A 27856-nucleotide genomic window follows, 5' to 3' on the forward strand; every position below is an offset into this window, starting at 1 on the left:
CCAAATCCCAACTAGTCCTCATAATGGCAGCAGCATCGTGTTTAGGCCTGGTGGAACTAGTCATGACCTCTTTTCACTGCAGTTGTTTTACCCCAAGCCAGGGTATCTCCCCTGCCCCAGGGCTCTCTCCCTTGGGGCCTCTCTTTTTGCCCAGCAGGAAAGGCTGTCCATGAACTCCCCATCGTAGGATGGTGGAAAGTACTGGGGGAAAGCACCCAGGAAACTGCAAAAAACAGTATTTCTGTTTGAGGTCTTGGCAGTGAAACACCAAGAAGTTCTTCTGTTTTGAACTTCCCTGTGAGTCCTCAAGGTTTGCCCCTTCCTGTTCTTGGTCTCTCTCCTGTGGCATTATTCTCATGTGCCCAAGCAAGCCTGTTCATAACTGGTGCAGAGGGAAGTTTTCAGGGGAAATCCAAGTAGCCATGAGGATAGTCTGTATTTCAAGCCCTCTTTCTCAGCAAGGAGTTTATTGCTTATATTTCACTGTTGAAATCAACAGAGTTGTTGCTGCCAAGTTTACTGGCAGTAGAGAACAGCCCTTCATTTCTCTGTAAATTGGGACATATTTCTGAATGAGATTTACAGTTCTCCTGATGACTGAAATTCCCACTGATCATGCAATTAAATATTTATTTTCTCAAAAAAACATATGAGGAATCTTTTTGGATCTTCAGGGCAATAACCTTTTCTTTTGCCTTCCCCGCCTTGGCACAACCTGCACCATAGGGCTGGATAAGATGCTTTGCTCCTAGGATTTTTCCCAGTAACACAGTGGCCAGACATGGATTCTTCCTAAACCACTTCCTAAATGGATGGGGTTATCATAATTATTTTGAAAATCACCTTCAGAGAAAAGAGGAAAATATCTTAAGTAAATAAATGGATATGAAGTCCAATGCTGCAATGTAAACACAATAATTTGGAAGCAGTATGTAAAGATAAGCCCCGTGTGTGTGTTTTTAACTCCTCCAGGCTTCTCTCTACCTGCATCAGAAAGAAGCTGCTTCAGTCATCAGAGGTTGAAAGGGCAAGTTATATATATATGTATTTTAACTGAAGAAAATAATATTCCTTTGAGGGTTCTGTTTGGTACACCCCATGCAAGCATTTTCCCAGAAATACAGCTGGAACAGCAACAATGCAATTCATTTTTCTTGCTGTGACTAAAACAATGACATCTAAATCCACACACCAAGGCTGAAGGTCAACTGATTGTGGAGACATAGCAGTTCTTGTTTGCAATGGATTGTGAATAACTTTGAGAAATGGAATAATATTGCTGTGAGTTGTCATGCCTGCCTACAGGCAGTTTTTTTAACTCAATATTTTCTTCTGCTTTGGATGTTTAATAGAACAAAATTTGTATTCCCACCCTTTTGCAAGGCAAAGAAATCCTCTTTTTTAAAAAATTAATTCACTTAGGAGACACAACCTTGACCTGTCTTAGTATTTAATCACTTGCAAAAGGCATTTTGGTGGAAATGAGAAATCCCAGACCCAAGGGTCAGGGCCAAAAGCAGAGGAAATTGTGCGTACAGGTTCAGCCTCCGTCCTGCAGGCAGTGCTGAAATGTCACATGTGGAATTCCATGTGGTGCTTCCAAATAACAGCTCCTTCCTGAGCTTGCTGGGAGAACATCTTACCACAGACAAATCCAGCCTGGCCTTTGGGCTGTTGTTTCTCTCCACATCTGCTCGCAGACAGCGCTCCCATCATCCCCGGAATGGTCTTTCTTTCAGAGGGTGACTAACAGCTGCTTAGCAAGGCACAGGGTGGATTCAGCCTTGAGATCACTGAGGGAAAGAGGCACTGAGCACTTTTGCTGGTGCTTTGGAGGCTCAAGGCCCTTTTGTTTAAAGAGCTCTCAAGATGAAAGCATGAGCAATTCATTCCTGCACTCTAGCTGGGGCTATGAGGAGAAGATGACGGTCCACGAGTGCATGACGTGCTTTTGGAGACAAAAGCCACCAGACTTTTGGCCTTGTGCTGCCTCATGAATCCCTGATGATTAATTCCATGATTGCCTCTTACCCACTCAATGAGCTTCTATTCATAGCACAGTTCTTTCAGGAAATATTTTTCCCCCAAGTTTTGGAAAAAAGTATTGAAAAGTTGAGTTCCCTCACTCAGGAAATGATCATCAGCACTTTGTGCCTTACTCAAGGTGCCAGACTTCCGTGATTAGTTTGATTTTCCCTTCATTTCAGTTCTGGGATTATCCATTATGTGCTTCACCAGGAAGTGCTGTTGGATATGAGCCACCTGGTCTCGTGGAAATGTCCCCATTCAAGGCAGGTGGGTTGGAATGAGTTGATCTTTGGCATTCCTTCCAATTCTAACCATTCTGTGATTCTGTAAAAGCCCCTGGTGGTAGGGATGACATGCTGTCCTCAGCAGTCCAGCCCTGCCAGCAGTAGTGGTGGTTTTGCTGCTAACTTGGATTTACTTACTTTGCTAGAAGCTTCTCTATGCTGACTCCCACAGAAAATGGAGAGGAGCACATTCCTTCCCTTTTGCAGCCACTTTTAACCAACTGGAAGACAATTATCACATCTGTGTTTTGTGCCTCCCCTGGAAATACTTCCTTAGTCCATAGACAGAAAAAAGTTGAAGGCCACTGCTCTGCACTAACCAATAATAAGCAAAGCCCTCGTTCTCTGTGAAATAATTCCCGTTTTCTGGGCTTTCTTCTGAGTCTCAGCCTCTCTTTCCCAGCTGCAGTTTGCCATCCCCTTCCCCGGGGTTGAGTGCAGCCTCCTTTCTGCCTTCTGGCTTGATTTGCTTTTTTCTGCACTTCTGCACTGTTCACACAAAAGCAGTTCTGGCTCGCCTGATGCCAGTCTCCCCACAGTCCTGGGAACTGAGGCATAATCCTGCATCCCCTAGTGAAGCCATGGCATGTCTCCAGTGCCACACTCATTATGGAGCTCGGGCAATGGGCCTACTCGTGCTGCCAAGCACAATTTCATGCCTGGCCAAACATAAACTATGCCTGGTCAAATGCCTTGGGACTTAGATGCTCACCTTTAATCTGCCATTCACTCTTTCTGCCTCATTTAGAAAGAGCTACAATCTCTGTGCAGCTTGCAGGAAAGCCTTACACTGACAATTCAAGACTTTCAGGTAGTATGAAGATGGCAGAAATACTACAACAGTCTTTTTTCCAGAGTTTTCTCTGCCTTACATATTCTTTTCTGGGAAAATGTATTCTAATGATGTATGAAGTTACAAATACAAATTGAGAGTACTACACTGGAAAAGTTAGAGGCTGTTTGCAGTGCTCTGTGTCATAGGGATGAAGGCAGGCAGGCAAAGTTCATGTGCTCAGTGTCCTCAAGCTGGGACTAGAGAATGTTTTAGTAGTTTTTTAAAAGTTAATCCACTTTTTCTACTCATTAATGTACATCAGCCTTCACCTTTTCCCAGTACTGTCTTTTTGCTGTAACAGTGATAGCAAATAGTTTAAGTCAATGCTCCAGCAACCTGACTGCTCTCTTGCTCAGGTTTTATGGGGGAGGTGGGTCAATCCCAGTAGTAATTTCATGGTGTCTTTAGCAATATTACATAAAATTGTCCTCAAGGAATGGAAATGCACAGTGATGCTGAGCAGAGCATTCCTGTATCTGCCCAGTACCAAAGAACCAAAATGACTGGCTTTGAGGCAGCAAATCCAATCAAAACAAGATTTCATGGAGAAAGATGCAAAATACAGAAGATAAATGTTTGCTAAACACCAGTGCTTGGGAGAAGAGTGATATATAACTACTAAAGCAGTGAAGCCTAAAACTAATATAACTTTACTTTTCAGTCATCCCTGAGATAATAATGCCCTGGCACCTCTTGTCATCCCAGCTGTGTATGCTGGGGTGGTGTCAGGCCACATCAACCTGCCTGTAAAGTGGATGCAATACATCATTCCTCTTCTTACTGATCATCCTTAATATTTTAAACCAACTGAGAGATAATTTCTGAAAGATACCACATGACAGGGAGCTAGATGTTATAGTGCCACTGCACTAAAAGGCTCTTTTCAGGAATATTTTGACTGATTGATTATGATCTCCAGCTGAGGGACAGCCTCCTGGGAAATGTCTTGGTACTCTTCCTTTCTTGCTTCAAGTCTCTTTTCCACATTTTCCTTCCAGGAAAGAACAACTTCACAGAGCAAAATAGGTGAAATGGTGGCACCCGATGGCTGGTCTCAGATCGTAGATGCCAGCTCATGCACCCTGACTGCTGTCACTGACCTTTGCTTTTCGCCCCAAACCAGAAACAAACAGTATTGTGAAATATCAGGGACCTCTGAAACAAAGAAAACATCTTTCACCACCCACACAGCGCTGTCAGCTGTACCAAATCTGCCTCCCTCCCCCTCCCCACAGATGCAACATTCACTCCTGAGAAGCTAAGTCTGGAGAGAGTTTGGCTTTTTCATTTAGTTTGATGCTTTTGAGACAGCATTATTCACCAGAGATGCATCTGCACATTATAGCTTGGGCCATTTGGGGTAAAAGTGAGAAGTGTGTCCTGGAGGGAATGTAACTCTGTGCTGGAATAGGAATGGGGATCATGGTGTTTTTCTTCACAGAGAAACAACAATCAGAAGGAATTAATGGGGTAATAATTGAGCTTCTTGGCACTTTCCTACAAGAGCCACATATTCCACATTTAAAAGCCCTGGGAGGCCTTTCTTCTCTTTTTTTGGGATGTGAAATATGGCTGTAATGAACACCTGGTCTTCCACAGAAGACAGCTGGACAGCAGCACCTCATTTTGGAAAGCACATCCCTTCCTTTTTCCTTGCTCAGCTGGCTCCAGGGTGTGCTCTGCAGCCCAGACCGAGCATCCTCCTGCCCACAGGCACCCTTGCTCCTCACCTACCCTGGAGCCCCCTCTCCACTTGCACAGCTGTTGGGGCAGGGCTGAACCATGGCCTTGCCATAATGGGGTTAACCTTAAACTGGTTTGCTCAAGAGCAAGCAGCCAGAGAGAGCAGGAGCTCCCAGAGGAAGCTGGCTGTGCGCCTGCCACTCACTCACAGGATGCCAGGCTGCAGGATCTGAGTGTCCCAGGAGAGGCTGTGACAAAAGGCAGACCATTGTGCCCAGCTTTCCTCCATGACTTCAGGGGAGCTGAAGCAAGTTTGCTTTTATTAGAAAACGGAAACCAAGTGCCTTATCTAAACCCAGGGACAGGCAGCTGGGGCCCGAGGAAAGGCAGTTGCTGGGGTCTGAGGAAAGGCAGTAAAATAATGAGATTGAAAACCTCAGTATACATTTAAATAATGCACTTGGGAAAATGCCACAGCTGCCTTGTGTGAGGTGCTCGGATGAGAGATGTATATGCGGTAGAGGGAAATTTCTTATGCACAAAATCTCTTGCTGAGGCTTTAGTGCCTCAAATCCCGCACTCCAGGAGTGCAGTTTTAGAAGTCTCAGACCTAGCTGGCAAAAGTTGAAATCCTCTTTGTATCTCTCCCACTCAGTCAATCCTTCTAACAATAAATGTGAGTCTCTCAGCACTGATGCCCTTCTCTGCTGCTGGGAGGGGGAATGTAGATCACAGGCCCATGGGGGGGGGGGGGCAGTGTAATCACAGAGCTCCCTGCTTGCACCATGTCCCCAGGACAAGGGAGGGGAGCTCCGAAGTGTTCATGTGTTCTGCACACCTAATGGGAGACTCAGATGATATTTTACTTCTCCTTCTCCATAGCAAATACAGGGAGTCACCAAGCTGAGGGTTTGTGGGAATTGTTATGAGTTGTATTTAAAAATGATGCAGTGTAGAAATTCTGCCCAGGATTTCCTGCTTCAGGCTCTCAATTTATAGCTGATATTTCAAAGCCATCTTTAGAAAAACACCTTATCTTGACTGTGGAGGTAACAAGTCTTCCTTAGAAAAATTTTCATATGATAATTGTGAATTAAAGGTGCACTCTGTGCTTCTTTATCCATCAGAACTTTTCCCTTGGCCTGTCACCTGCTGCTCACCCAGAAATTTATTCTGGTGCAACCCAAAGCTAAGGAAACAAGAGAGACTCACTGCTGATGCCGTAAGCTCCACTGCCAGAAAAAGTAGTGTTCAAGGCTATGCCATGTCCAAATTTATCATTTTAGTAGGTCATAAACACATCTCTGTAAAGTTTAGATTAAATCCTGTGGAGGGCAACTTAAAGGATAAATTGAATTAAATAAAATCAGATTTCTACAGCTTTAGGCTGCTGAATGCTTCTTTCAGTCTCCCCTGCAGATGCTGGATATAATGCTTTGGATCCTTCTTGGAGTTAACCCTGTGGTGATCCATGCCAATCAATGGGATGATGCTGGTTTACACCAGATGAGGATCTCATCTGTACCACTGTCTGTCCACTTCACATTTGGTTTCGTACCGCAGTCAGACTGTAACAGATTTCTTAAAATGCATTTAAACACACAAGAAAATGGACTAGAGCATGGTGGCACTTCCCCCAAGTCAAGGAGAACTTGGACCTCCCTGCACATGGCATATTCAATCCAGACGCGTCTGTACACGTGGAGATGTGATGGCATGAACATCTTCAGTCCAACAGGAGTTTTGCAAGGCAGCCCTTGACTGAGGAAAATCTGATGAAAGGCCAGAGGGGCCATGGGGGCCACCCTTGAGGGGAGAGCGTTCCATGTGCTGCATGTCCTGGCCATGGGGTTTGGTTACCCAGTGTTTTCCTCCCCAAGCAGGTTGTGGTTTCTGGCCTCAGGTCACAACGTCATGACCTTGTGTCATGCCAGTTCATCCAGTTGGTTTGTGGGGGAGGAATTAAAACTTTGGTTTTATCCGCATCCCTGCCCAAGCTCTGCGCTTGGTCGCTCATGGGCACTAATTATGAGGGAGGCTCTTGCTCTGCTGCTGTATAATTACGCAGAGCACAGTCCAAGCCTTAATATAGAGCTGAGGCCTTAATATAGCTCTGAGTGAATTGCTTTTGGTTTTCTGCTGTTCTTTGAAAATATATTTAATCTTGTACCAAACAGTGGAGCAGCCTCCTAGCAATAGAATCCATATGGAACGTGAGGTGGACACCATGCCTGGGCTGGAGCTGCTGCCCAGGAACTCTTACAGGAGGTTGGTGTCTTGGTGCATTTGTTGTCTTTGGGTTCTGAATTTGGGGTAGCAAGTTCAGGAAACTACTTCTTTCTCCACAGCAGTCAAAAATTTGGGTTTGCAGAGGAGCAAGGTGGGCTAGCAGATTTTGGATCATGTGTAGAGGCAGTGTAGGAGGAGGCAGGATGCTGACTTTGGTCCTGTGTTAGAAGCAGCTGCAGATTACTGGAACATCAATTTCAGCGAAGAGTGTGCCGCCCTTCCCTCCATCGGAGCTCTCCTGTGCATGGCGCACTTGCTGAAAGATCGCTGCTCTGCTGGCGCGCCCCAGCCCCCGGAGCGCCAGGATGGCCAGGACGTGCTCCTTCCTGCAGAAACCAAAGAAGACCTGGCTCAGATCTGGCTAGCAAAACCAGCCCAGAGGTGAGCAACCAACAGCTGTGCTGGAGAAAGAGCAAGGCTATAGCAAAGTGCCAGGGTCTGATCCCTCACCACACTGGAGGAGCCACCAGGATGGGAGTCTGCAGCCTCTGGAGGTGCCAAACCAGAGAGCAGCAGCTCCTGCCACACCACACTGCTGGGACAGCCTCCTGCTGCTGGTGCTGCAGGGAATTTCCTCCTCTCTGTCCACACCCGTGCTGCCCTTTGCATGTTTTCCAGAAAGGCTGTGGACCTTTTGTGTAATTATTATTTTCAGATGAGTAATGGAAGTGCTAATATTTAGGAAGCACTAATATTTAGGAAGCTGATAGGCACTAATTAGATTAAAGCTGGAAAGCCAACTTGAAAACATACTCTGTTCCAGTAATCTCAGTGTATACAAATTCAGCAACATCTCTGAGAGCTTAGGGGAAAAATTAACAGGGACCTGAACAGGAAACAATGCAGGTCCAGCAGGTTCCACCTCGTTTTCCGAACTTCATTGTTAAAATAATGTTACTCAATAATGGAAAAGCAGAAATTAAATAAACCAAGGGGACAAGCCTTAAAACCTGGGTTGGGTCTGAGGCTAATGATGAAAAAGTACCACAAATCACAGCCTTGTAAATGGCTTTTCTGACTGGAAAATGGTTTTCAAATGACCATCATTGATGACTAGCCATCATTTACCTACCCCATCCTTCCCAGAACAGGCACTGCCTCTTTTTCAGCTTAGTCTGGCCACTGGGATTAAACCCTTACTGGGGTTTATTTATTTGTTTGGTTTTGTTTGGTTTTTTTGTTTGTAGGTTTTTTTTTTTTTTGTAAGATAGGTATGTTCACCTAGGAAATTACTCAGGAACAATTGTTTCTTTGCATGTCCATGTCTTGAATTCCCCCACACAGATAAGCCTGCAGAATATCTGAACCACCCAAGTTAAATCTAGTTATGAAAAATTTTGAGCCTCAGTTTTGGGGAGAGATGAATATATTTAATGTGATCTTTTTTCTCAGTTTTTGAGGGTCTACTTCAGAATTCCAGCAATTAGTTAAATCTTACAGATTATTTTGATTGCATAAATGTCATTCAGTGCTGAAACTTTTTGTGTTCTTTGGAGTTTTTTTTTTCTGAAATTACTCTCATGAAATGGAATTTATTGCAATCTGTACTACTGATATTCATTCTCAGTGGTTGAAAGAAGAGCTATAGAAGAGAAGGTAACTTCTGATTTGCAGCTGCTGAGCCATGCACAGAGCTAGTCACTTTCTTTACTTTTCCAGGAGTTTTAAATTTTCCAGATGCAGCCTTGGAACAGAAAATGGAAAGTACAGAAGAATTTGTAATTTATTCCAAAATTCAATGTCTGTGTTGAGGCCGTTTCAGAAATTGCAGCTGAACTGCGTCAATGGCTGCCACACTTTGAGCTCTGGGCCTGGGAACAGGGGACAAGCTATTTGCTCCAACTCTGGAGCCTGCAAATTGGCAAACAGGGCTGATACTGGTGATGCAGTGGAAAGCAAACTGGAGTTTCACTGTGAAATAAAGTTCACTTAGAGCAATAAAGTGGAATTCAGTGATAGAATGTATGGGAATGGTTCAAAACTGTGTCAGGGGAGCTCTAGAGTTGACATTATGAAGCATTTTTTAATGAGGTGCTGGAGCAGACTTCCTGGAGAGGTAGTTGATGTCCCAAACCTGTTAGTGCTCAAGAGGCATTTGGATAATTTACATTAACAGGCCTTCAATAATTTACATTAACTTTTGGTCAGGCCTGAAGTGATCAGGAAGTTGGACTGGATTATCACTGTAAGTCCCTTCCTAATAGCCTGAAATAGTTCTGTTCTATTCCATTCCTTTCTAAAATGAAAATGCTTTGAAGGTAATTTGTGTGCATTATATGATACAGCACACAGGGGGAAAAAAGAAAAAGTATGCAGCCATAAAGAGAGAAAAATAAGTTGAGATTCCCACTGTTGCTGGCATCCTGATCCCTTATGTGTGGCCACCAACAAAGAGAAGCTGAAGAGCTCGGCCAGGCACAGGAAGAACTGCTGCTGTTTGGGATGGAGCCAACAGTTCTGGCATCTGCCACTTCATGTACCTGATATCTGGATAGTCCCGGCACAGCTCCTTGACATATGCCTTCATCTTGTCTTTTTTCTTCTCCCCAATGATATTGGCAATGTGATCTATGACAGGGAGGAGCCAGTCAGCGTCAGAGCCCTGTGGACAAAGAATCACATGGGGACATCAGGGACAGCAGCACCAGCTAAATGCCTTTTTCCCTGCGGGGAGGGCACGGCAGTGGGATGTACTGGAGTGAGCCAGGACTGGTGCAAGCAGGGCAGACTGCCTCAGGCAGGCAGCTGGGTGGCAATGGCAAGGCACCCCTGGGAGCTCTGTCAGGCCTGACCCTGCACTTCCCGATGCCCATGAGCACCCAAGCAAGCCAGACCCTGAGCAGGGCATTGTGGCTGTGGTCCAGCAAAGTAGCAGATGCCAGAGACTTCACCTCCTGCTGCCTGATAGTTTCATGTGCCTAATTTCTGAGATGGGATTTATTGCCCTGGATGCCTGACTTTCCACAAATTCCAATTAATTCGACTTTGACTTCCCTGAAAATCCCAGACTTTTGCTGTGAGAGACGGAAATGTTAAAGGTTAACAACTCAACCAACTGCAGTCATTGTTTTTGACCAACAGACCCCTAAACTACAACAATCAAGTCTTGTTGCTGGATCTACAGGTGGTGATATCTTTCCTCTCTGCTATCTGCTTTTATCCTTTCTTCCTTTTCCTTATCTATTTTCTTAAGTGATATTTTTTACTTTTATATTGTTGTATTACTATAGGTAACAACCAAAATGGCTATGTACCTCCTTTCCATTGTAATCAAATTGTTTTAAAATAAGCCAGCCCTATATATACACACACACATACACACATCCATCATCTATCTATCTATCTATCTATCTATCTATCTAATCTATATATCTCACAGCAGTCATTCAGTGTTGTGCCACTCTAACCTGGCCCAAGGAATTTATTAACAGGAACCTGTTACCCCACCTTCAGGGTTGGGTTGTAATAGTTGTCCAGTCACAAAACACTCAGACTGCCACCACTTTCTCCCCACACCCTGCTGTACACAGACTGTACCCAGATGGAACTTCTCATGGGACTCAACTCCATGAGCTGTATCCAGGGCAGGGATCCTTTGGTGACAAAGTGCATCAGGGAACAGGCCCAGGAAGAAGCTGCCACAGGATGAGTGTGATCCTACAGCACATGAACCACCCTATGCAAAGCTCCCTGGGAACACATTAAAACACCAAGTGCTGCCATCAGAGAGCTGCTGGCTGAACATGCACAAGCTTCCAATGCAGAGAGCCTGCCAGGCTGGAAACCCACACCATGAACCTGCACTAACCACCCTGCTCACTCTCTTTTCAGCACTTCTGTATTTCTTGAGGATTGTCCTCCTCAAGAGCCTGCTGCCTGGTCTCTGTGAAGCCAAGTGGGAAAATTGCACCTCTGGGAGTGGGGCAGCCAGAGAATGCCAGGAGATAACTCCCATACCTGATCAATGAGTGCACTGTGAATGATTGCAGCTTCCAGGCTCATCTTTCTGCTCACTTGCTGACGTGTCTCCCTGTTCATTTTCCATCTGGGTTTGATGATCTGTGTGACATATTCCTTCACCACATATTTATGAACTTCATGTAGAAGCTCCTGTTTAAAAAGAAGAAAACTTCATGGGTTTTTTTGTCCATTCAAGGCCAAGGCAATGAGAAAGGGCAGGGAAAGCCCCCAGGTGTTTGGCATAGAGGAGGTACCGCAAGGCAGCACACCATCAGCACACACTCGCTCACTCATATCTGCAGCCCCCACAGTTATAAAGAGCAACCACTGTTGCAGAGGAGTCTGCAGGTCTTACCACAACCTGAAAATGATGGTGTGGCCCCTCAGCATTCCTGTGCCCAGGTGTGGGACTGGCTGCCTACCTGTCCCAGGGGCTCCCTCATGTGCTGCAGGTGTTCGGAGAACTGTGAGACTGCCAGTGCCAGAGAGTCCGGCCTTTCCGTCGCCAAAATCCAGTTCTTGGTCAGGATTTTCTTAAGGAGTGGCTGAAAAAGGACCAACTCACTGATGGCACAGGTATATTCAGAGTAGCTGATGGTGCCCTAGCAGAAGGCACCCAGCTATACACCTGATCTCAGGCTTGAACTGAAAGGACAGAACACTCCCTCTGCATGAAGACACATGAGGAGCAGGCTGGGGCTGGGTTTCTCTCTCCACCCCAGGGAATTCACACCCATGTCTCCCCTTCCTGGGTAGGCATCCCAGTGCAGAGAGGAGAAGCATCACGCCCTGAGCAGGAGATGTTTTGGCATTAAAGGCTTATTTGGGATACCTCATTTCCTTGCTCTGTGCCACCTTCTGATCCACCAACTCTATTTCTTTAGGTAAATAAATTTGTTTCTCTAATGTATTGGGGAAGAAAGAGATTAGAATGTTAATCACAAGCAACTCAGGCATGACTAGAACAGGCTGTGGTGGGCAACCATGTACACCAGTGTTACATGGAAACGAAAATTCACTTGGTAGTGAATCTCTTGGAAATTAGCCCAGTAATCCATCACCTCTACAGCCTTCTCCATAAGGAAATAAAGATCTTTGTGTTCACAGCTTTTCCAGTAGGCTGTCTGTACTTCTGCAGACCTGCATGAAGTCTTGCTGGGATTTTCCTTCTGCTCTTTGCTCTGATGTGGTGGTGGGGGGAATGGCAGCTGGGAGCATCTCCAGCTTTATGCCTCATGGTTAGGGATGACATGTGTTACCCATCTGTCCTGGGTACAAGGCACTCTGACCAAGTGTCCTTAACAGGTGATTTTCTTTTGTTGGGTCCCTAGAGCTAATGTACCTTCGTATAGAAACAGCAATATCTGCTAAAGACTTCTGGCACCTGGAAGACCCTTCCCTAAAGGTCAAATGCAAAATAACCTTCCTCTGGCATGTCCCCTTTTCTCTTCCTCGCTCTCATGATCTCTGTCTTTAGACTCCTGGCAATCTCTTTCCCAATTATCTCCCCCCTTGCTGTGCTCCCAGCCTGCTGGAGAGCTGTTTAGAAATGCTTTGACTCGGCCTCTCTCAGTTCTCACGCCATTTCAGCTCTCTTGCTCAATACCTTGGCTCAGGGCCTTTCCTCATCTGATGCTTAGGCTCCAAGACAAAATCTGCAGTCACTGGAAAGTCCCCTTGGCCAGGAGGGCTTGGCTTAGGCTGGAGAAATTCCATGACTGTCCTGGTTTCTGGAAGTTATGTTTGGGGATTTAGAAAGTGAATTAGGATAAGTGAAAAGGGGTGGGACCAAAGGCTTGATTTCCCCTATCTTTTCTATAATACCAGTTGGAGCTAGCAGACCCCAACTGGCTGAGAGCAGAAAGGCTCATCTACAGCACCTGAGAAGTACAAACTTCATTGCAGCACATTGCCTTTTAGACCTCTTAACACAAGTCAAATTTTATCAGAGTTTTATCAGTTGATACAAGACCTTTAGCCTCCTCATTCTGGAACAATCAGTCTTTTGTCACCATGGGAACAGCCTGGAAAAACGACCCCTACCAGAATGAATTCTGTCCTATCTGAAGTGGTTTCTGACAGACTGTGATGGCAGGTCTATGAATCAGTAAGTCAAAGTTCTGAAAAATCCAAATGATTTCATAGAAGGAAAAGTGTCCCACTGGTGGTGTTCAGCTGGCCTCTCCAGCGCTTCACTTCAGATAAAATTTTCCCCACTGCTTTGCCTGAGAGACTGGAAGCTGCTAAATATCCTTTTCTTTTGATTGCTATTAATAGCTTGAAAAATGTATCATTGCTCATAGCAAAAAATTCCCAGGATGCTGCAAGTGTTGCTTTTTAAGGGGGATTTCCACAGGTGTTAAATGCATTTTGGAGGGACCATAATGTCATGTGCTGCAAAATGAGATTTAGTTGGTGAGACAAGGGAAGAGCAATGACCCTCAGCTACTGCACATAACCCTTATAATGAGGAAATAATGTGGCCAAGATTCTCTTACCTGTGTTTTTGTTCTTAATTTTGTTAAAAAAATATTTGTGAAGTTCCTTGTCAGAGCTGCCAAAATCTTCTGCAGTTCCTCAGTATTGACTGTAAACGCTGTTTCCAGCCCTGACCTACAGAGAGACAGAGATTGCCAATGAGTTAATGTTAAAATGTAAACTATTACATGGCCCTAAGCATGTTATCTGGATTGGCATGTTGGACATTATTTTTAAATAAACTTGTGTTTCTACTACTTCCTCTTGGAAACACTTTCTGAGTCAAAGTAATGGCTCTTTTTGCACAATACTGTACACTGAAAATGAATAATAGATGAGTAACTGTAGTTAAAAAACCCCTCAGACTTCCTCATCAGGTGGGACAATGCAGCCATGCAGAGTAGTTGCATAGGCCAGTTGCTCTTTCACTTGAGCAACATCTCTGCAAATTTATTTCCAGTTACCTGGGAGAGAACTGAGGGTTTTTTGTGGGGGGAAAAGTAAATAATAAAGCCAGAGAAGGGAAAGCTGCTGATCCTGTGTCCCTCAGAGCCTGTCTGATTCACTCCACACAATGTCTATCAGCAGCAGCTGGGATGGTAACTACGGGGATGGAAGCCTGTGGAATTTCCTAAGGACAGTGCATACTTCTGCAATGTTTCACCTTATGAGAAAGAAAACTTCTGAGAGGCTAATGAAATTCCCAATGTGTGTGTGTGTGCTTTAGGGGCATTGTCACCTGGATTTCTTCTCACTTTCCATCCCTGTCCCACTGCTCAGTGGGACATGCTCAGTGTTAGTCATGAGGGGAACTGAGGCAGCACCACCACAAAAAAAAGCATCACCAGTGATGCCTGAGCATCCCTGGATGTGCCACATCCACTGCTGTAAACACAGAGAACAGCAGGTTCCTGTCACTGCCCAGATTTGTATGTCTGAGGCTGCCCCGGCAGGACTATAAGGCACCCAACACCATCCCTGTCATCCCAGGCTGGAGCTCAGGACTGTCACTCCGGCTGAACACCTGAAGTCTGTGTTCAGCATCCAAAAAAATCGTGCTGTTAGGACACCTGCCTCTGCCCCACAACTCATCACCCCAGGGTGATGAATGTTTAACTTTGACTCAGGAATAAACCCATCACCCAAACACTTCCAGCTCCCTGCCTGGGGCTGGCGTCTCCATTCACCCCCTCTCCATTGCCCAGCAGGGAAGGGGCAGCAAATTCCCGCAGGGGCAGCAGGAGGCAGGGAAAGCCGTTTCCTCGGCGAGGTGAGCATTGCTGGAGAGACCGTGCCATCTAGAGACTCCCTGGCGGTAGTGCTCGCTGCGGCTGGAGCCGTCAGCTCCTGCGAGACACAGCACGAAATCCCCTCCATCCCGTGAATAATAGTTGGCATATGCATCCCTGCCGGAACGGTGCAGCAGTAGGGGCTGGAAATCACACCCCAATCTTTCTGGTGGCCAGAGCCCACGCACTAATCCTGTGGTTTTGCCGGGTTGACAAACAAAAGCACCACATCTGCATGGCAGGTATGTTCCCAGATGCTGACGAATCCCTGGACCTCAGCATGGGGCTGATGGACCAGACCCTGGGACATGCACTCACTGGCACCATCCTACTTATGGGGTGAGTGGTAGATTTTGACAGCTTGAGGATACCTGTTCATCAGAGGCACTTTCCAACCTGTGGCTTGAAGTAAGTAATTCATGCAAAGTCCTGGAACTTCCAGATGCCAGCAGCAAAGGCAGGCATTTATTTTTGGGTTGAGTGCTTTCATGGAGTTTCCTCCAGCCCAGTGCCAGAGGCAGCCTTGAGGCCATGTTTCTGAGTTTATTCTGCTAACCTCCAGAACAAAGGAAAAAAAAAAAAAAAAAAAAAAAAAATCTCCCCTGAGGATGGAAAAGATATTCTGAAAATGAGTTCAAAACTCTCATACAAGCACTGCATCCATCCATATTTCTGTCTCTTCACCCTTGTAGCTTTTATTTGCATCCCTTGGGGGAAATCCTCATGTGAGATTACAAGGGCTGGAGGCTGAGCACCCACCGGGGCACCTCAAGGAGAATTTGGTCTTTCCTTTCCAGATCCTGCCACCCCCAGACCCCAGAAACACAGCAGTTTGGCTCGGGGGAGCAGACTTACACCAGGTCATGGAAGCTGTTGATGTAGGCAACAAGATAGGGCACAAAGATGGGGCTGTCCTGGACAGTGCTCCACGCCATGAACTCTTGCTCAAACCTGTAGGAAAATACACCCAGGTAACACTAACGGTGGGGCACTGAGGATGCCTCATCTTCTGTGTACATGGTGGTGTCAGGAAACACCCATGGCTGGCCCAACCTGTCCCCTCTGTATGCAGACAAGTTTTTTTCCAGTTGTCATAACAAGTGTGTGCAGTGGAGGGAATAGATGGCAGATAATTTTGGGTTTAGGGTGCACTCGCCTGAGCAGGTACACAGCACTTTTGGAGAGATGCCAGGGATGTTGGGAGGCCAAATCTCTGACTTTTCCTCATGCTGAGGGATTAATTGCAAGTGTGGTACACAGGCTTATAAATCTGAGCTTTCATTTTACTGTCTTTTGGGGCAATATATTATGTGTCTTTTGAGAACACAGGGCTGATTTTATAAGAGAAAATATAGGAATAGGGCAGCACACGTACCTTCCCTCCCTTCCAAAACCTCAGTGTGGTTGTTAGGTAGTTGTTTTTAGTGTAGCACCAATTTCATGGGGTTGACAGCTGTTTCACAGCCACATCCACGCTGAAGGGAGGAGGCTGTGTGCTCAGGCAGGCTTTGCCTGCTAGTCCCATTCTTTGTCAGGGTAAAGGAACCTGCTTGAGCTGGCACCAGCCACTTGCATCTCAGGATTGTTTAAGGAAAAGCTTAAGTTTCAGTGTTCCCTTAAGCTGAGAGCCCTGGCTGCTCCAGCTTGCATTTTACACAGTTTTGGGTTTTTTTATAAACAATTAAAAAAGAAAGAAAAAAAATTAAGAAAAAAAATTTAAAAGAGAACAAAGAAAAAGGAAAAGAAGAACAAAGAAAAAAGAAAAAACATTATTTCAGCAATTTCCTTTGGACACTGGGTAAGTTTTAAGGGACTCAGGAGGCAGCCCAGCTGTGTGTTTTGCCAGGGTATAGCAGAGAGGGTCTCATCAGCCATTTTTTATGCCCATAGCCATGGGATGCCAGAGCAAACCACTCAGCAGGACTTATCCCAGGATACCTAAATGATGTTTTGGGCTCAGGCTTTTGGTCTGAGGGATCCATAAATACTGCTTGCTCATGACTGAACTGCAATTGACCAGTATCCAATGTCAAAAGTTCTGGGTGGATGGGATCACTGCAGTTTCCAGATAGCAACTACTTCCCAGACCTCTGACATTAGATATTTGAATTCACAGAGTCCTATCTGGGTCTCTTTATGACTCTCTCCAAGTTGTTTTGCAGCTTGCTATTTACTGGGCTCATTGTGATCTCTAATTCTCCCACAAGCAGCCTTGTGCCTGCTCAGTGCCAGTGTCTGGTCCACTGCCTGGACCTTTCCTCTGTTTTTTTACCAGTGTGGGACTCATTTAGAAAGAAAGTGTTGCCCAGAGCAGTGATGACCTTGGTATGAATTCAAGGAGCTCTGCCATGCACAACTCAAGCATTTTTGTTTCCAGGCTTCTGCTGATAGCTCCAGACACCTTCACGTGCTGCCCGATGATCTAGAAAAGGGAATGAAGAAACTCCAGTGAGTGGGACAAGCACTGGTGGAACATCCTTCACAAGGATCTCATGCAGCTGTGGCTGGAAAGAACGGCTCACCTAGCAAAGGGGCAAACAGCCAACGTGTTGCCAGGAGGTTTTCACTAATCTCTGAAAGTTTTAAAATTTATAATGCAGAATGGGCCAAGAAGCACCAAATGATTTGTGATGTAATTATTCACCCCTAATGGCCTCATGCCCTTCTGCTGTCTGAGTGTGAATTAGAGGCAGTGTTGGCTGGAGTTCTGGGGTGTCCTGGTGTCATCCATCTCTTTTGGGGGAATTGCTGGAATTTCCCCAACCCAAAGCCCAAGGGGAGCTGAGCTGTCCCCGTGTATGACCCCATGATAAGGGTGACTATAAGCCCCATCCCTGAGGGCCCACACAAGCCCCCTTCTCAGGAGTGATACCAGGGCAGCACAGAGGGTCAGGCATCACCCTGAACTCTTGTTTGCACTGGAACTCCTCCCAGATTGCCGTTCCCACAACCTCAGCTGCACTTCTGGACTGAGGTGTGTTGCAGTCCTACTCTGGTACTTCCCATGGCTTCCTATCCATCTGCTAAATCAATTCAGACCTGCCTTCCCTGTGATCACATAATGTGTCATATTCCTCTATGGAAAAAAAAAAAGTCACATCAGCAGGCAAAACTCTTTGATTTTCTTTCTTTCTTTCTCTCTCCCTTTCTTTTTCTGTTAGTATTATTTAATTAAGTGACTCAACCAATTGAGTGATGAGAATTAATCCAAACCCCTCCTGCCTTTATTACCCTGTAGTCCCTAAAGCTAGTAGGAGCTTTTGTTTTTCATACTGTTTAAATTGGAGTGGCTGTCACTGCCTACAGCCTTTCCCCAGCTTCCACAGCCCTGGGACAAAGTTGCTCTTTAAGCCAAAGGTTTTTTCAAAGAAATCTTTTCTTTCCACCTATTTTCCAATTCTCTTTCTTCTTCTGAATCAAAGAGGTTTCAGGACTTTAAAATCAGTTGCCTATTATGTTGCTGACACAATTGACAGCAGGTTTAATTTGCAGCTAGAAGGCAAGCGGGAGAGCTAAAAGTTGTAATAAACGGCATTTTCTGCGCTAATGTATTCTGCCAGTGTGTGACTGACATAAATTATCGCAGGAGGCGGTACCTCCACCCCAGAAGGAAACGATCCAGTTTCCCTGGAGCCATAGAGACCCCCCCACACACTTTCCCCCAGCTAATTAAATACCGTTTGAATATCAAGAGAGAGTGAGGCGTGGTAGAGGTTTTCCTTCTCTTCTAAATGAACTTCCTTCTCCCACTTCTCCGTGACCTCTAGGCTCAGGATGTTTCCAAAATAACTTTTGATTTTCCCCTGAATGTTAAACATAGGAAGGAAACATGCAGCTCAGGATAATGAAGCAAACACAAGCGCAGCAGCTCGCTGCTTTTTGCTCCATCAGCAGGTGGGTGTGGCCACCACGCACGGCATGGAAAGGGGAGCAGAGTCACAGGCCTTGCTCCAGACCTCAAGAGAAACCAGGAGCTGTGCTCTGTGTGTGCAAGGTACTCCCAAATCAAAGGAGAGTAGTTTTCCTGGCAGGGAAACAGTGGGTCAGCTGTTTGTTTCATTGCAAAGTCCTCCAGCACATGGCATGCACCAGGTCAGGATTAAAGATCAAACCAGTCCTTTCCAAGGTACAGCCACTCAGGTAAGCAGCAGCACTGCTCAGTCCTGGCTGGCAAATTAGTCTTGTTGCTGGTGAAACAAAGTAATCTTTCACCAGCACGGTGGAGCAATACTGATTTTATTCAGCTGGGTACCTTGAGCTCACCTTGAGCTGTGCCCTGATTCAGAAATGATTTGCAAGAAAATATCTGAGCCCAGCAAAGAGGCAGGGAAGTCTTACACAGGGTGCCAGACAAGGACTGCAGAAAGACAACAGGGAACCGGCTTCATCAGCGGACACAAACCATGAGTGTGTCCTCTGGTGGGGATGCCCAAAGTCTGCCAATAGCACACCTCAGGTGGGCTGGAGGAGATCCCACACAGGGACAGGAGCTGCTAAAATGCCTTTGCCCCTGCCTTTGCAATGCGTACAATCTGCTGAAGCCCAGTGATGACCTTTCAGTAAGTGTCTGCCATACTGAGTGGGTCTGGTACAGTCCTGTTGGCTCTGCTTGGGTCCCCAAGGTGGTATTCAGGAATTTTTTGCTTTAGAGTACAGGCTACTCTGTGTGGGGCCAGTAGGACTCAGCACGTGGTGGAGCTGGAAACCACAATGTAGTCATCCAAGACTTCTGTCTGGGAGGCTGGGGCTCCTCTACTTTCCCGTAGGGACATGTGGGGACTAAGTCAAAACTCTCACCTTTGCAGAAGCAATGTAGTCGTTTTTCAGTTTATCCCAATCGGCTGGTGTTAACAGCAAGGACAGATTTTCTGTCTTAACCTCTGGTTTGAGCTCAGGATGACCCAGAAAGAGTTCACTGGAAAGAATCAAATGAAAAAATTATAATACCTCAGAGTGTGAATAAACTGATGGAATATTCATGCAGCATGAGCTACATAATTACTAAGCCATGAGAAATATACTTAAAGCTTAAATTGTGCTGCTTGTTTTCAAGGTTTAACAAGAAAATCTTTCCTTTCTATTCAAAATCCTAATTATTCAAACCCAAAATGATCTAAGGTTTCAGCCCACTTCAGAAATCATGAGACTTCTGAGTTGTTTGGACATGAAAAGTGCTATGAGAATTTACTTTTTAAAATAAACAATGTGAAGCTGATTCATTCGACTAGAAGCTTGCAAAATGCCTTTCAGGGTAATTCCTGTAGTAGCGTGTTCCTTTGGAGTTAGCCCATCTCCCTACCTCCTCTGCAGTGTCATAGCACAGCTGATGTCAGCCTGGGATTTGTCTCTGTGCATTATCCTGATCCAGGGGAGGTGGCAGAGCAGGACCTGGAAGGCACTCCCATGCCTGGGACACGAGCCATGTTCCCCTGCAGATGGAAGTGGTGGGTGGATGTGCAGCTACTGAGTCTGACTCCAAAGAGGGCTCAGCTGACACGAGACTTTGCTGCTCACTTTCCTCTGGACTGACATGTAATCAGGCCAGCTGATTAGCACAGAAGCAGGGGAAGGGAGGGAGTGCCTGTGATCCTCTCTCTGGGACAGGAAAAAATCTTATTAGCCCATACAATTGAATGTGCTACTCCTGCAACTGCCACAGACTGTGGAGGTACCGCATCTTGCAGGGCAGTGAAGGTGGAAAAGAGAAAGAAGAAAATATCCATGCCTTTGATGAAGGTGGGGCCTAAGTTTTGAGCTGTCATCTTGTTAATCAAGGAACACAGCTGCAATGTCCTGCACACAGTATGGACATTTGCTCAGCCACTAAAAAGGGTTCCCATTGTCACACCAGCACTGCACCCACAGTTAGGTTCCGATACAAGTGAGGACTGTAATGTACAAGGTCAGGCTGCTGCAGAGTGGCTGCTCAGCATTAGATAAGTTCAGCCTGCTGGTAGTGTCCTGGAGTCAATGCTTCCATGGTCATGGTTCAGATTTCCCAGAGAGGAACATCTCTACATGTGGAGCATTGCACAACCCAGCTGCTGCCAGAGCCTGCTGCTCATTCCAAAGGAGAACACAGATTTAAATATGGACTCTCCACCACTGAAAGGACAAATGTGTATTCAAGGGGCTTATTTCCACCTCTTTCTTTTTATTTTTTTCATTTGTTTGAATTGTAACATCAATAATGAGTTTGGGTCAGTCAATCTATTCCTTTTTGATTATTTATTCCAAGAGACAATTAAGTTTTTTTGAATGGGAAAATCAAATAGAAACGGCCCAGAACAGCCAGGTGATTGCAAGCAGTGCCCAAAACAACTGCAAACTCTCAATAAACCCTTTCACAGCAATTTAGAGAAATGTGGCAGGGGCACTTTTCTTTGGTACAGAACCTGGCTGCTGAAGCTCGTTTCTTTCCTTGCTCTCCTGCAACGCCGGGGTGAGGCCATGTAGGAATTTCCCTTCAGATGAGATCTGCAGGGATTTGTGATGCTGAGGGGGTTACATACGTCATTATGGTCACCACACTCTAGGTGGGGGTTTAAGAGCAGCTGGGTTAAGTTCACAAAAGAAACCTCTTGAGGGCTGTTCAAAACAAAGACCACCTGCAATGGAAATGTTTCTTACCCAAAAGCTACTCCAGGCTAGGGATGTTCTGGGCAACAGTGTGCTGCTGCTTGCCCTGTTCTGTCACTGCCTCCTTTCTGACCATTTTGACCCACTGTTCGGCTCAATGCTGATACTCCTGCCTTCACTCCTTCCTTGTTTTATTTGAGGGCTGCCAATGGGTTTGTGTTTCTCCCTTCCTTGAACATCTGGTTCAGGCCATACCTGGAGGCCAGCTACCAGGACGGACACAATTTTGCTTTGACAGAACTATTTCCACATGCTTATTTTCCAAGCCCCTGAACTGCAAGGAGCTATGTCTTAAACCTCTCTTATTCAACCAACAGACACCTCTGAGACAGAACCTTTGTTTTCATGTGTCTAATTACCCTCGATGATGTCTTGACTCCTCTTTTCAAGGACTCTGACCTAATGCATGGGGATTAACGTGGCCCATTTCCAAAGGCATCACAATTTTAATTAAACAGGAAGAAGATCTCCCCCACAGGCCCCTTCCTATGCCTGGAAAAGTCACTGAACAGCTGTTGGATCTTGCAAAACATATGCAGAAAGGAGCAGGTTTATCAGAGCAGGTTTATCAAATGCAGGGAGGAGCTTCCTGGCATGTAGGAGCAGCAAGTGGGAGAGGGAGGGGAAAATGGGGTGATGTAGATCTGTAAAAAGCAGCAAGTGCTTTATCCACAGACCTTTGTCCCCACCTATTAAGAGATTTGCTATCTGGCTCCACTGTAGTCACTGCATCTCGCTTGCTTGCTTGGAAAACTGAGAATGGCTTGGTGCTTTTGGAGTACCCCACAGCCCCATGGCTCCCTGGTGGAGGCAGAGGCATTGTGGCAAACACAGCAGCTCACCTCTGGTAGGTGTTGGCCACCCAGTCAAGCAAGGTGTAGAGCTCGTGGAAGTCCAGTGGTCCCTGGGAGAGTTCTTGCAAATGTGAGGCAATGGCATTGTGAAAAGCTTCCACATATGTGTCACACACCTGGTACTCCTCTGGATAGCATTTTTTTACTGATGACTTGATTTTCAGTAAATCTTCCCTCAGGTGTTCCTGGAGGAAATGTAAGTGGAGATCAAGCCAAGAAGTTGCTTCTTCCCTTGATGCCATGGGTGCTTTCAGGACTCTTTTTCTTGCACTCTCATTGACAGCTTCCCTCCATTGCTCCCTCCACTTTCTGGGCCTCCCAAGCAAATCTGACCCAGGACGAGCAGCATTGTCTGTGCTGGAGTGAGCTGCTTCTTCAAGGGCAATTAAAGTCACTATGGAGGTCAGCATGGTATGCTGTAAAGTGGGATCCTCCAGTGTTTCCTCCACTATGGACTTGATTGCATTTGTGATGGAGTTGTAAAGCAAATCCACATCCTTGGATTTCCGTACAAGCTCCTGGGGGTTATCGCTGTATTTCTCAGAATCCCGTTCAGAGATAGTCTCATCTTCCATTAACTTGATACTTGCAAATGCTTCCAAAAGTTGTCTTTTCTGAATAAGTTCATTGATTTCCATTACTGCAGAAACAGGGGGAAGGGGTTGGGACAAAGCAGGCATTAGGCTATTGACAGGTTGGTAACAGGACAAGATACCTGACAGGGAGGCTTGCAGGGGGCAGTTCAGCATAGTCAAGTCCCAGCAGTGCCTTTGAGACTGCCCCTGGACCTCCTGATCTCTCCAGCTTCTGTTTGACACAGGAGAGGAAAACAGTGGGAAAGCAATTGCTGCAAATTGAGCCACATCCCTGAACAGCTGGTTACAGGGACAGGAAATATCAAAAAAACTGCTGATAACTCTGCAGGAAGGCCTCAAGCAATGGCTGGTGAGGCTGCACAGAGGGACACTGAAGGCTCAGGCTGTGTAAAATCCTGCCCCTCTGGCTCTGCCCCTCTGCTGGTGTGGAGATGAGGTGGAACTGGCAGCAGGAATGGTTCAGGATATACTTTACCAGCAGGATTTCCTTTAGCATGGGTGTCCTTGTTTCCCTGCTGTGCTCAGCACAGCTCTGCTGCTGTGTTGGCCATGGTGGTGTAGCCCAGCTCAGGCATCTCTGGCTGAAAGGGCATTTCAGTGTGCTGCCCAAGAGGGGAGGGAGGGTGCCCAGGGTTCTGGCAGAGGCAGTGGGAGGGAGCACAACAGGACAGACCCCTTTGGGTGTCCTGAACTCTTGGGTCAGATCCCTCTCTTGATGTTTATGTCTGTCTCAGCCTACCCACAAGCATGTCCTCAGAGATACCATGGATACCAGAGAGAGCCTCCTGTCTGTAAGCCCACAGTCAGGTGCCGAGCACAGCCTCACACCAGTGATGTTTTTTTTCCAAGTCCTGAGCACTGCTGTCCCTCAGTGGTTTGGGGAGGTGTGGGCATTGTAGGGGCATCTATACCTGTGGATTTGTGGTGCTCCTGGTACTCAAGTCTTACATGGGTTTCTCCACCTCCTTTGCTTTTGGCACCCACTGCCTGAATGGGCCGGTGTTGGCTGGGGGGAAGTCAGCCAATACTGCTCCTCCCAAAGTGGCTGAGTCTACTGAGTTTCCTATTTGTTTTGCAGAGTCTTGCACATGCAAGAACCACTGCCCATTTGCCAGTAAGCTAAGAAGTATTTGCCATGTGCTGAGGAGATCCAAGAGCACTGTTAGCTTTTGAGAGACTCCAGGAAGCTCTCAACCTCTCCATCTCCCTAACAGATGCTTTGAACAGGAGATCCCACTCTGACACTGGGCAAAAGAAAAATACTAAAGAGAAGGGAAAGGGTATCCCTTAGGCATGTGTGGCCACTGCTTCTGGGACATACACATACAAAATGATAGAGAAAAATTGGAGAGCACTCAAAGGACTGGTTCATAGCACATAATTTCTGCCCTTAGGCTTGTCTGCACCTGGGTTTTATGCCACATGTACCAAGTAATCTTTGCAGCATAAGAGTATCTGCATGAAGACAGAAATATGCCAAATAACCAAACGATTGATGCATCACAGAACACATAGATCTTTGAGTGCCTATATGGTGCTACAGTTGCTTCTGCACTCAGAAAGGAGGGAAGTTCTACCAATTAACTTAGTCTCTTCTAGATAAATTAATATAAAACCTGTGTTTACACAAATGCTTGCAGTGAGAGACTAGAGAAATACATTCTGTTCTGTTTATCAAAGTGAGAAAACACCATTTAATCACCATCTAGGATAATTATTCAGGGAGGTGATGTTGGGTGCTAAATGGATCCTTAATTCAGCAATACAAGATCAGCCAGCTGGTAGTTGAAGGAAAACAATTGAAAGGCAATTAACTATTATGCAGCTTAATAGTGCACGTGGTGGAATCTCCATCACTTGCCATATTATCTCAGGATGGGATGTGTTTCTGACAGAGCTGCTCTAGTCCAGGCCAAACACAAGCTATTGGGCAGAGAATGGGCCTTACTCGTGCAATTTCTCAGCTTGTTTATTTCAGGAGATCAGAAAGCTTGTGATAACATTTTCTGCCACTCCTCATTTCTGACCCTTGGAGATCAGACTAGCAAAGTTTATGAGATGGGCTCAGATCTAGCTTACCAAGCTCACAATGTATCAATGTAAAGCAGTAAATCACTCCCAGCACAGTAGAGCATTACAGCAGTGAGGCAGTGTCAGCCCATGTGTCTGATCCCTGTGGCACCCTATGCAGTACACCAAGAATTTCTTTCTAGAAATTTAGGCTGAGGAAAGGCCAAGTCATGTTTCACCTCAGTCTCTCTCCAGGTGAATGCATTGTAGCACCTCTGCCTTGAGAAGGTGGAGGACAGCAGTGCTCAAACCATTAGCAAAGTCATTGCAGTCTGCTCACACCTGGGGGAAGGGGAGAGCTGTGCTAAAGGGAATTGTTATAATTTGTCTGAGACCTATCTATAAAATTCTGACAAAAGACATGAGGGTAACCAGCCTGAGGAAGATAAAAATCAAATACTTGCCACACTGCTGTTGTGAAGACAGGTGGAAAGTCAATGCAAGAGAGCAAGGCAGTCTCTAAGATTAGGAACCAAAGTGGATATGTTGGCTGCTGATGTGGCTAAACTAACACAGAGGAGGCCACAGAGCAGCATGTTCAGTGACAGAGCCTTGCCTGGGCTGGGCCAGGTAACACCCAACAAGTCCGTGCAAGGGGTGCCCAGTTCTTTAGCACCTCTGTTGGGCCCAAGCCTTGCACACTGTAAATTAATGTTACATTTATCCTACCAGGAACAAGGGGCTGGTGGTTTTGTGTCTTACCTGAAAGAGGTTTTGCTTCAATGGGCTCACATATTTCAGCAGCCTTCTCCACGCTATTACAGATTGTGGGTTTGTTCTCCTCGCAGCTCCTGAGTGTTTGCAGAAGTCTTTTTGCATTCCAAGTGCCAGTATCTTCCTTCCCTCTCTCTTTTTTCAGACTTCGTTTTGATTTCCGGATGCTTAACATTGTTTTAATACCTCTTTCAAAGAACCCACTGTCCCTGCTCTGCACATCTGAGCTGCTCAGTTCAGAAGTGACCTCCATATTTTCTTTCCCTGGACTGTTCAGTGGAGAGGCTGGTTCTGAGGTCACACTCCTTGTGATTAACTCCATATTTCTATTTATCTGGTCTTTCAACAGGAGATTTACCAAACAGGTTGATGGTAATCACTGAAATGCATAAAACAGCAGAATTAGAGATGTCCTTAACAGGTATTAATGTGTCTCCAAAGTCAGTCCTGGACTGAAAATCTGAACCCTTCCTTTCCTGTGCCTAAATACAAGGATAGAGCAAGATGTTGCAGCCTGTAGCTGCTGAAACAATCTCTCTACCCACAGACAGCAGATGCTGGCCTGCATCTGGTGCTCTGGAAAGCTTCACTTAACTCCATAAAACAGGCAAGTGGCAACTATTTCTCCAGCACCGAGGAATCATGAGATATCAGAGATGTTGAAACCTGTGTAAACATACCATTTCAGTGGTTAACCAGATATGGTTTTACTTTTCATTCTTCTAAGTAGATTTCCAGCCATGCAGGAATAATAATCTTCCTGAATCTCACTGGGTTGTTTCCACTTTCTGATGTGAATATGGCATCTTTGGGTTTTGTTGCTACTTCTGCCCTGCTCAAACCCTGAGCTGCTGCTGCTGCTGGAGGTGGGCCAGGGGTGAGTGGTTCCCAGCAGGTGGCTGAGCTCTGCTCTAGCCCCTTCCACCAAAGCCACAGCTGTCTCTGCACTCTGAATCATCATGGTTACGGCACAGGAGGCAGTACAAGGCAGGAAGGGTTCACATCACTCACCCTGCCTCAGAGCACTGCATTCCAGTATGCCAAGGATGGGTATCTCCAGGCTCAAACAAACTCTGCACAAGCTGCAGGGGATGCTGCAGGAGATTTCAGATTTTGGCAGAAGTGCTGCTGGGCTGCAGTCACAGCCTCTGCACTTGCTGAGCTCCTGCCCTGCTGCAGACAAACTCCCCTCTGCCCAACCTAAGGGCTGCCCAGGTGTTTGGGAAGAGGGAGGAGAGAGGTTTTGCCTTCCCTTCCTTGCAAAGGGCTCCCATCAAACCACCAGCTGATACAGCCCATTCACAGAGCTATCATACATTGCAGTGCCCTGAGGATGGAAAATGCCACATTTCTCAGGAGCAGGTTTAAGGCAGCTGAGTGAACAGTTCAAATTATTAGAAACAGCTATTGCTTGAGGTGACACAGGAACTGCCTGTCTTGGGTCTGGCTAGCCCACAGAAGCCAGGGATTGAAAAATAATTGCAGTCAATAGACATGTTGGGACTCTGGAAATAGATCTCATCCTTCCTCAGTCAGAGTTTAGCTCCCTTGTGCATGGTTATTTCACAGGCTGTGAAGTGCAGGGATGACATCTTCCAATGGGTTTGCTGAGCTGCTCAGACCCTGCCTCACACACTCTCACGGGAGGGAGTATTTAACCATTCACTGCCTTGCTCAGGAGCTCACCCACAGCCCAGACACGGGGTGGGAGGGAGAGGAGGGCACCCCACTGCCCAGAGATTTCAGTGAAAGGAGGCTGAGATCTCAGCTCAGACTCTGCATGGGAGTTCTGCAGACAGAGCGGAGCGGCAGCAATGGTCAAATGACCGACATGGTGGAGAGAGCCAGGGGACAAGGAATAAAAGGTGTGAGCCCATGAGGAAGGAAAGGAATACATACCCCAGTACTGACAGAAGTGATCCCCTCCACAGCAAGCTGGGATAGCACAAGTGTGATCCACGGAAGCTGAGAGCAGCTCTGTGCCGCAGGAAATCCAGTGCAGATGCAGTGGTGGTGAGCAGCTCTGCAGGACAGAGCTCCGGGCCAGCTCATCCACCTCAGCTGAGTAGGGCACCATCCCTCACCATGTGCTGGCTGAGGGACTCCCTCTGGGAATGGTGCTGCTCTTCATCCTCCT

The 27856-nt window shown here is 46.3% G+C and overlaps 1 protein-coding gene across 2 annotated transcripts; it reads right to left on the reverse strand.

Annotated features, from left to right (window-relative positions):
- Window positions 1-1433: 1433 nt before the first annotated feature.
- Window positions 1434-27856, reverse strand: EXOC3L4 (exocyst complex component 3 like 4). 2 transcript variants are annotated; one of them, XM_053980558.1, is made up of 12 exons: window positions 27619-27856; window positions 25708-26098; window positions 22328-22979; window positions 19644-19761; window positions 18524-18649; window positions 17168-17268; window positions 15702-15797; window positions 13578-13692; window positions 11502-11624; window positions 11077-11229; window positions 9600-9721; window positions 1434-7445 (listed from the first exon to the last, which is right to left on the reverse strand). In XM_053980558.1, the coding sequence occupies exons 2-12, from the start codon at window positions 26039-26041 to the stop codon at window positions 7283-7285; spliced, it is 2103 nt and encodes a 700-aa protein (XP_053836533.1). In that variant the 5' UTR covers window positions 26042-26098; window positions 27619-27856; the 3' UTR covers window positions 1434-7282. The 2 variants fall into 2 exon arrangements, with proteins under 2 accessions (XP_053836533.1, XP_053836534.1); XM_053980559.1 differs by lacking the exon at window positions 11502-11624.

Source organism: Vidua macroura, chromosome 6 (genome assembly GCF_024509145.1).
Source record: "Vidua macroura isolate BioBank_ID:100142 chromosome 6, ASM2450914v1, whole genome shotgun sequence".
Lineage (NCBI taxonomy): Eukaryota > Metazoa > Chordata > Aves > Passeriformes > Viduidae > Vidua > Vidua macroura.

What these genes read in the sequence shown, in the direction of transcription:
- EXOC3L4 (XM_053980558.1), bottom strand. Translation starts at nt 26,041, where the DNA reads ATGGAGTTAATCACAAGGAGTGTGACCTCAGAACCAGCCTCTCCACTG. An exon ending in TGAGGGAGCCCCTGGGACAG is followed by an intron (nt 11,230 to 11,501) that starts GTAGGCAGCCAG and finishes CTTTTTAAACAG; the next exon opens with GAGCTTCTACATGAAGTTCA. An exon ending in ACAGTGCACTCATTGATCAG is followed by an intron (nt 9,722 to 11,076) that starts GTATGGGAGTTA and finishes CTTTGTCCACAG; the next exon opens with GGCTCTGACGCTGACTGGCT.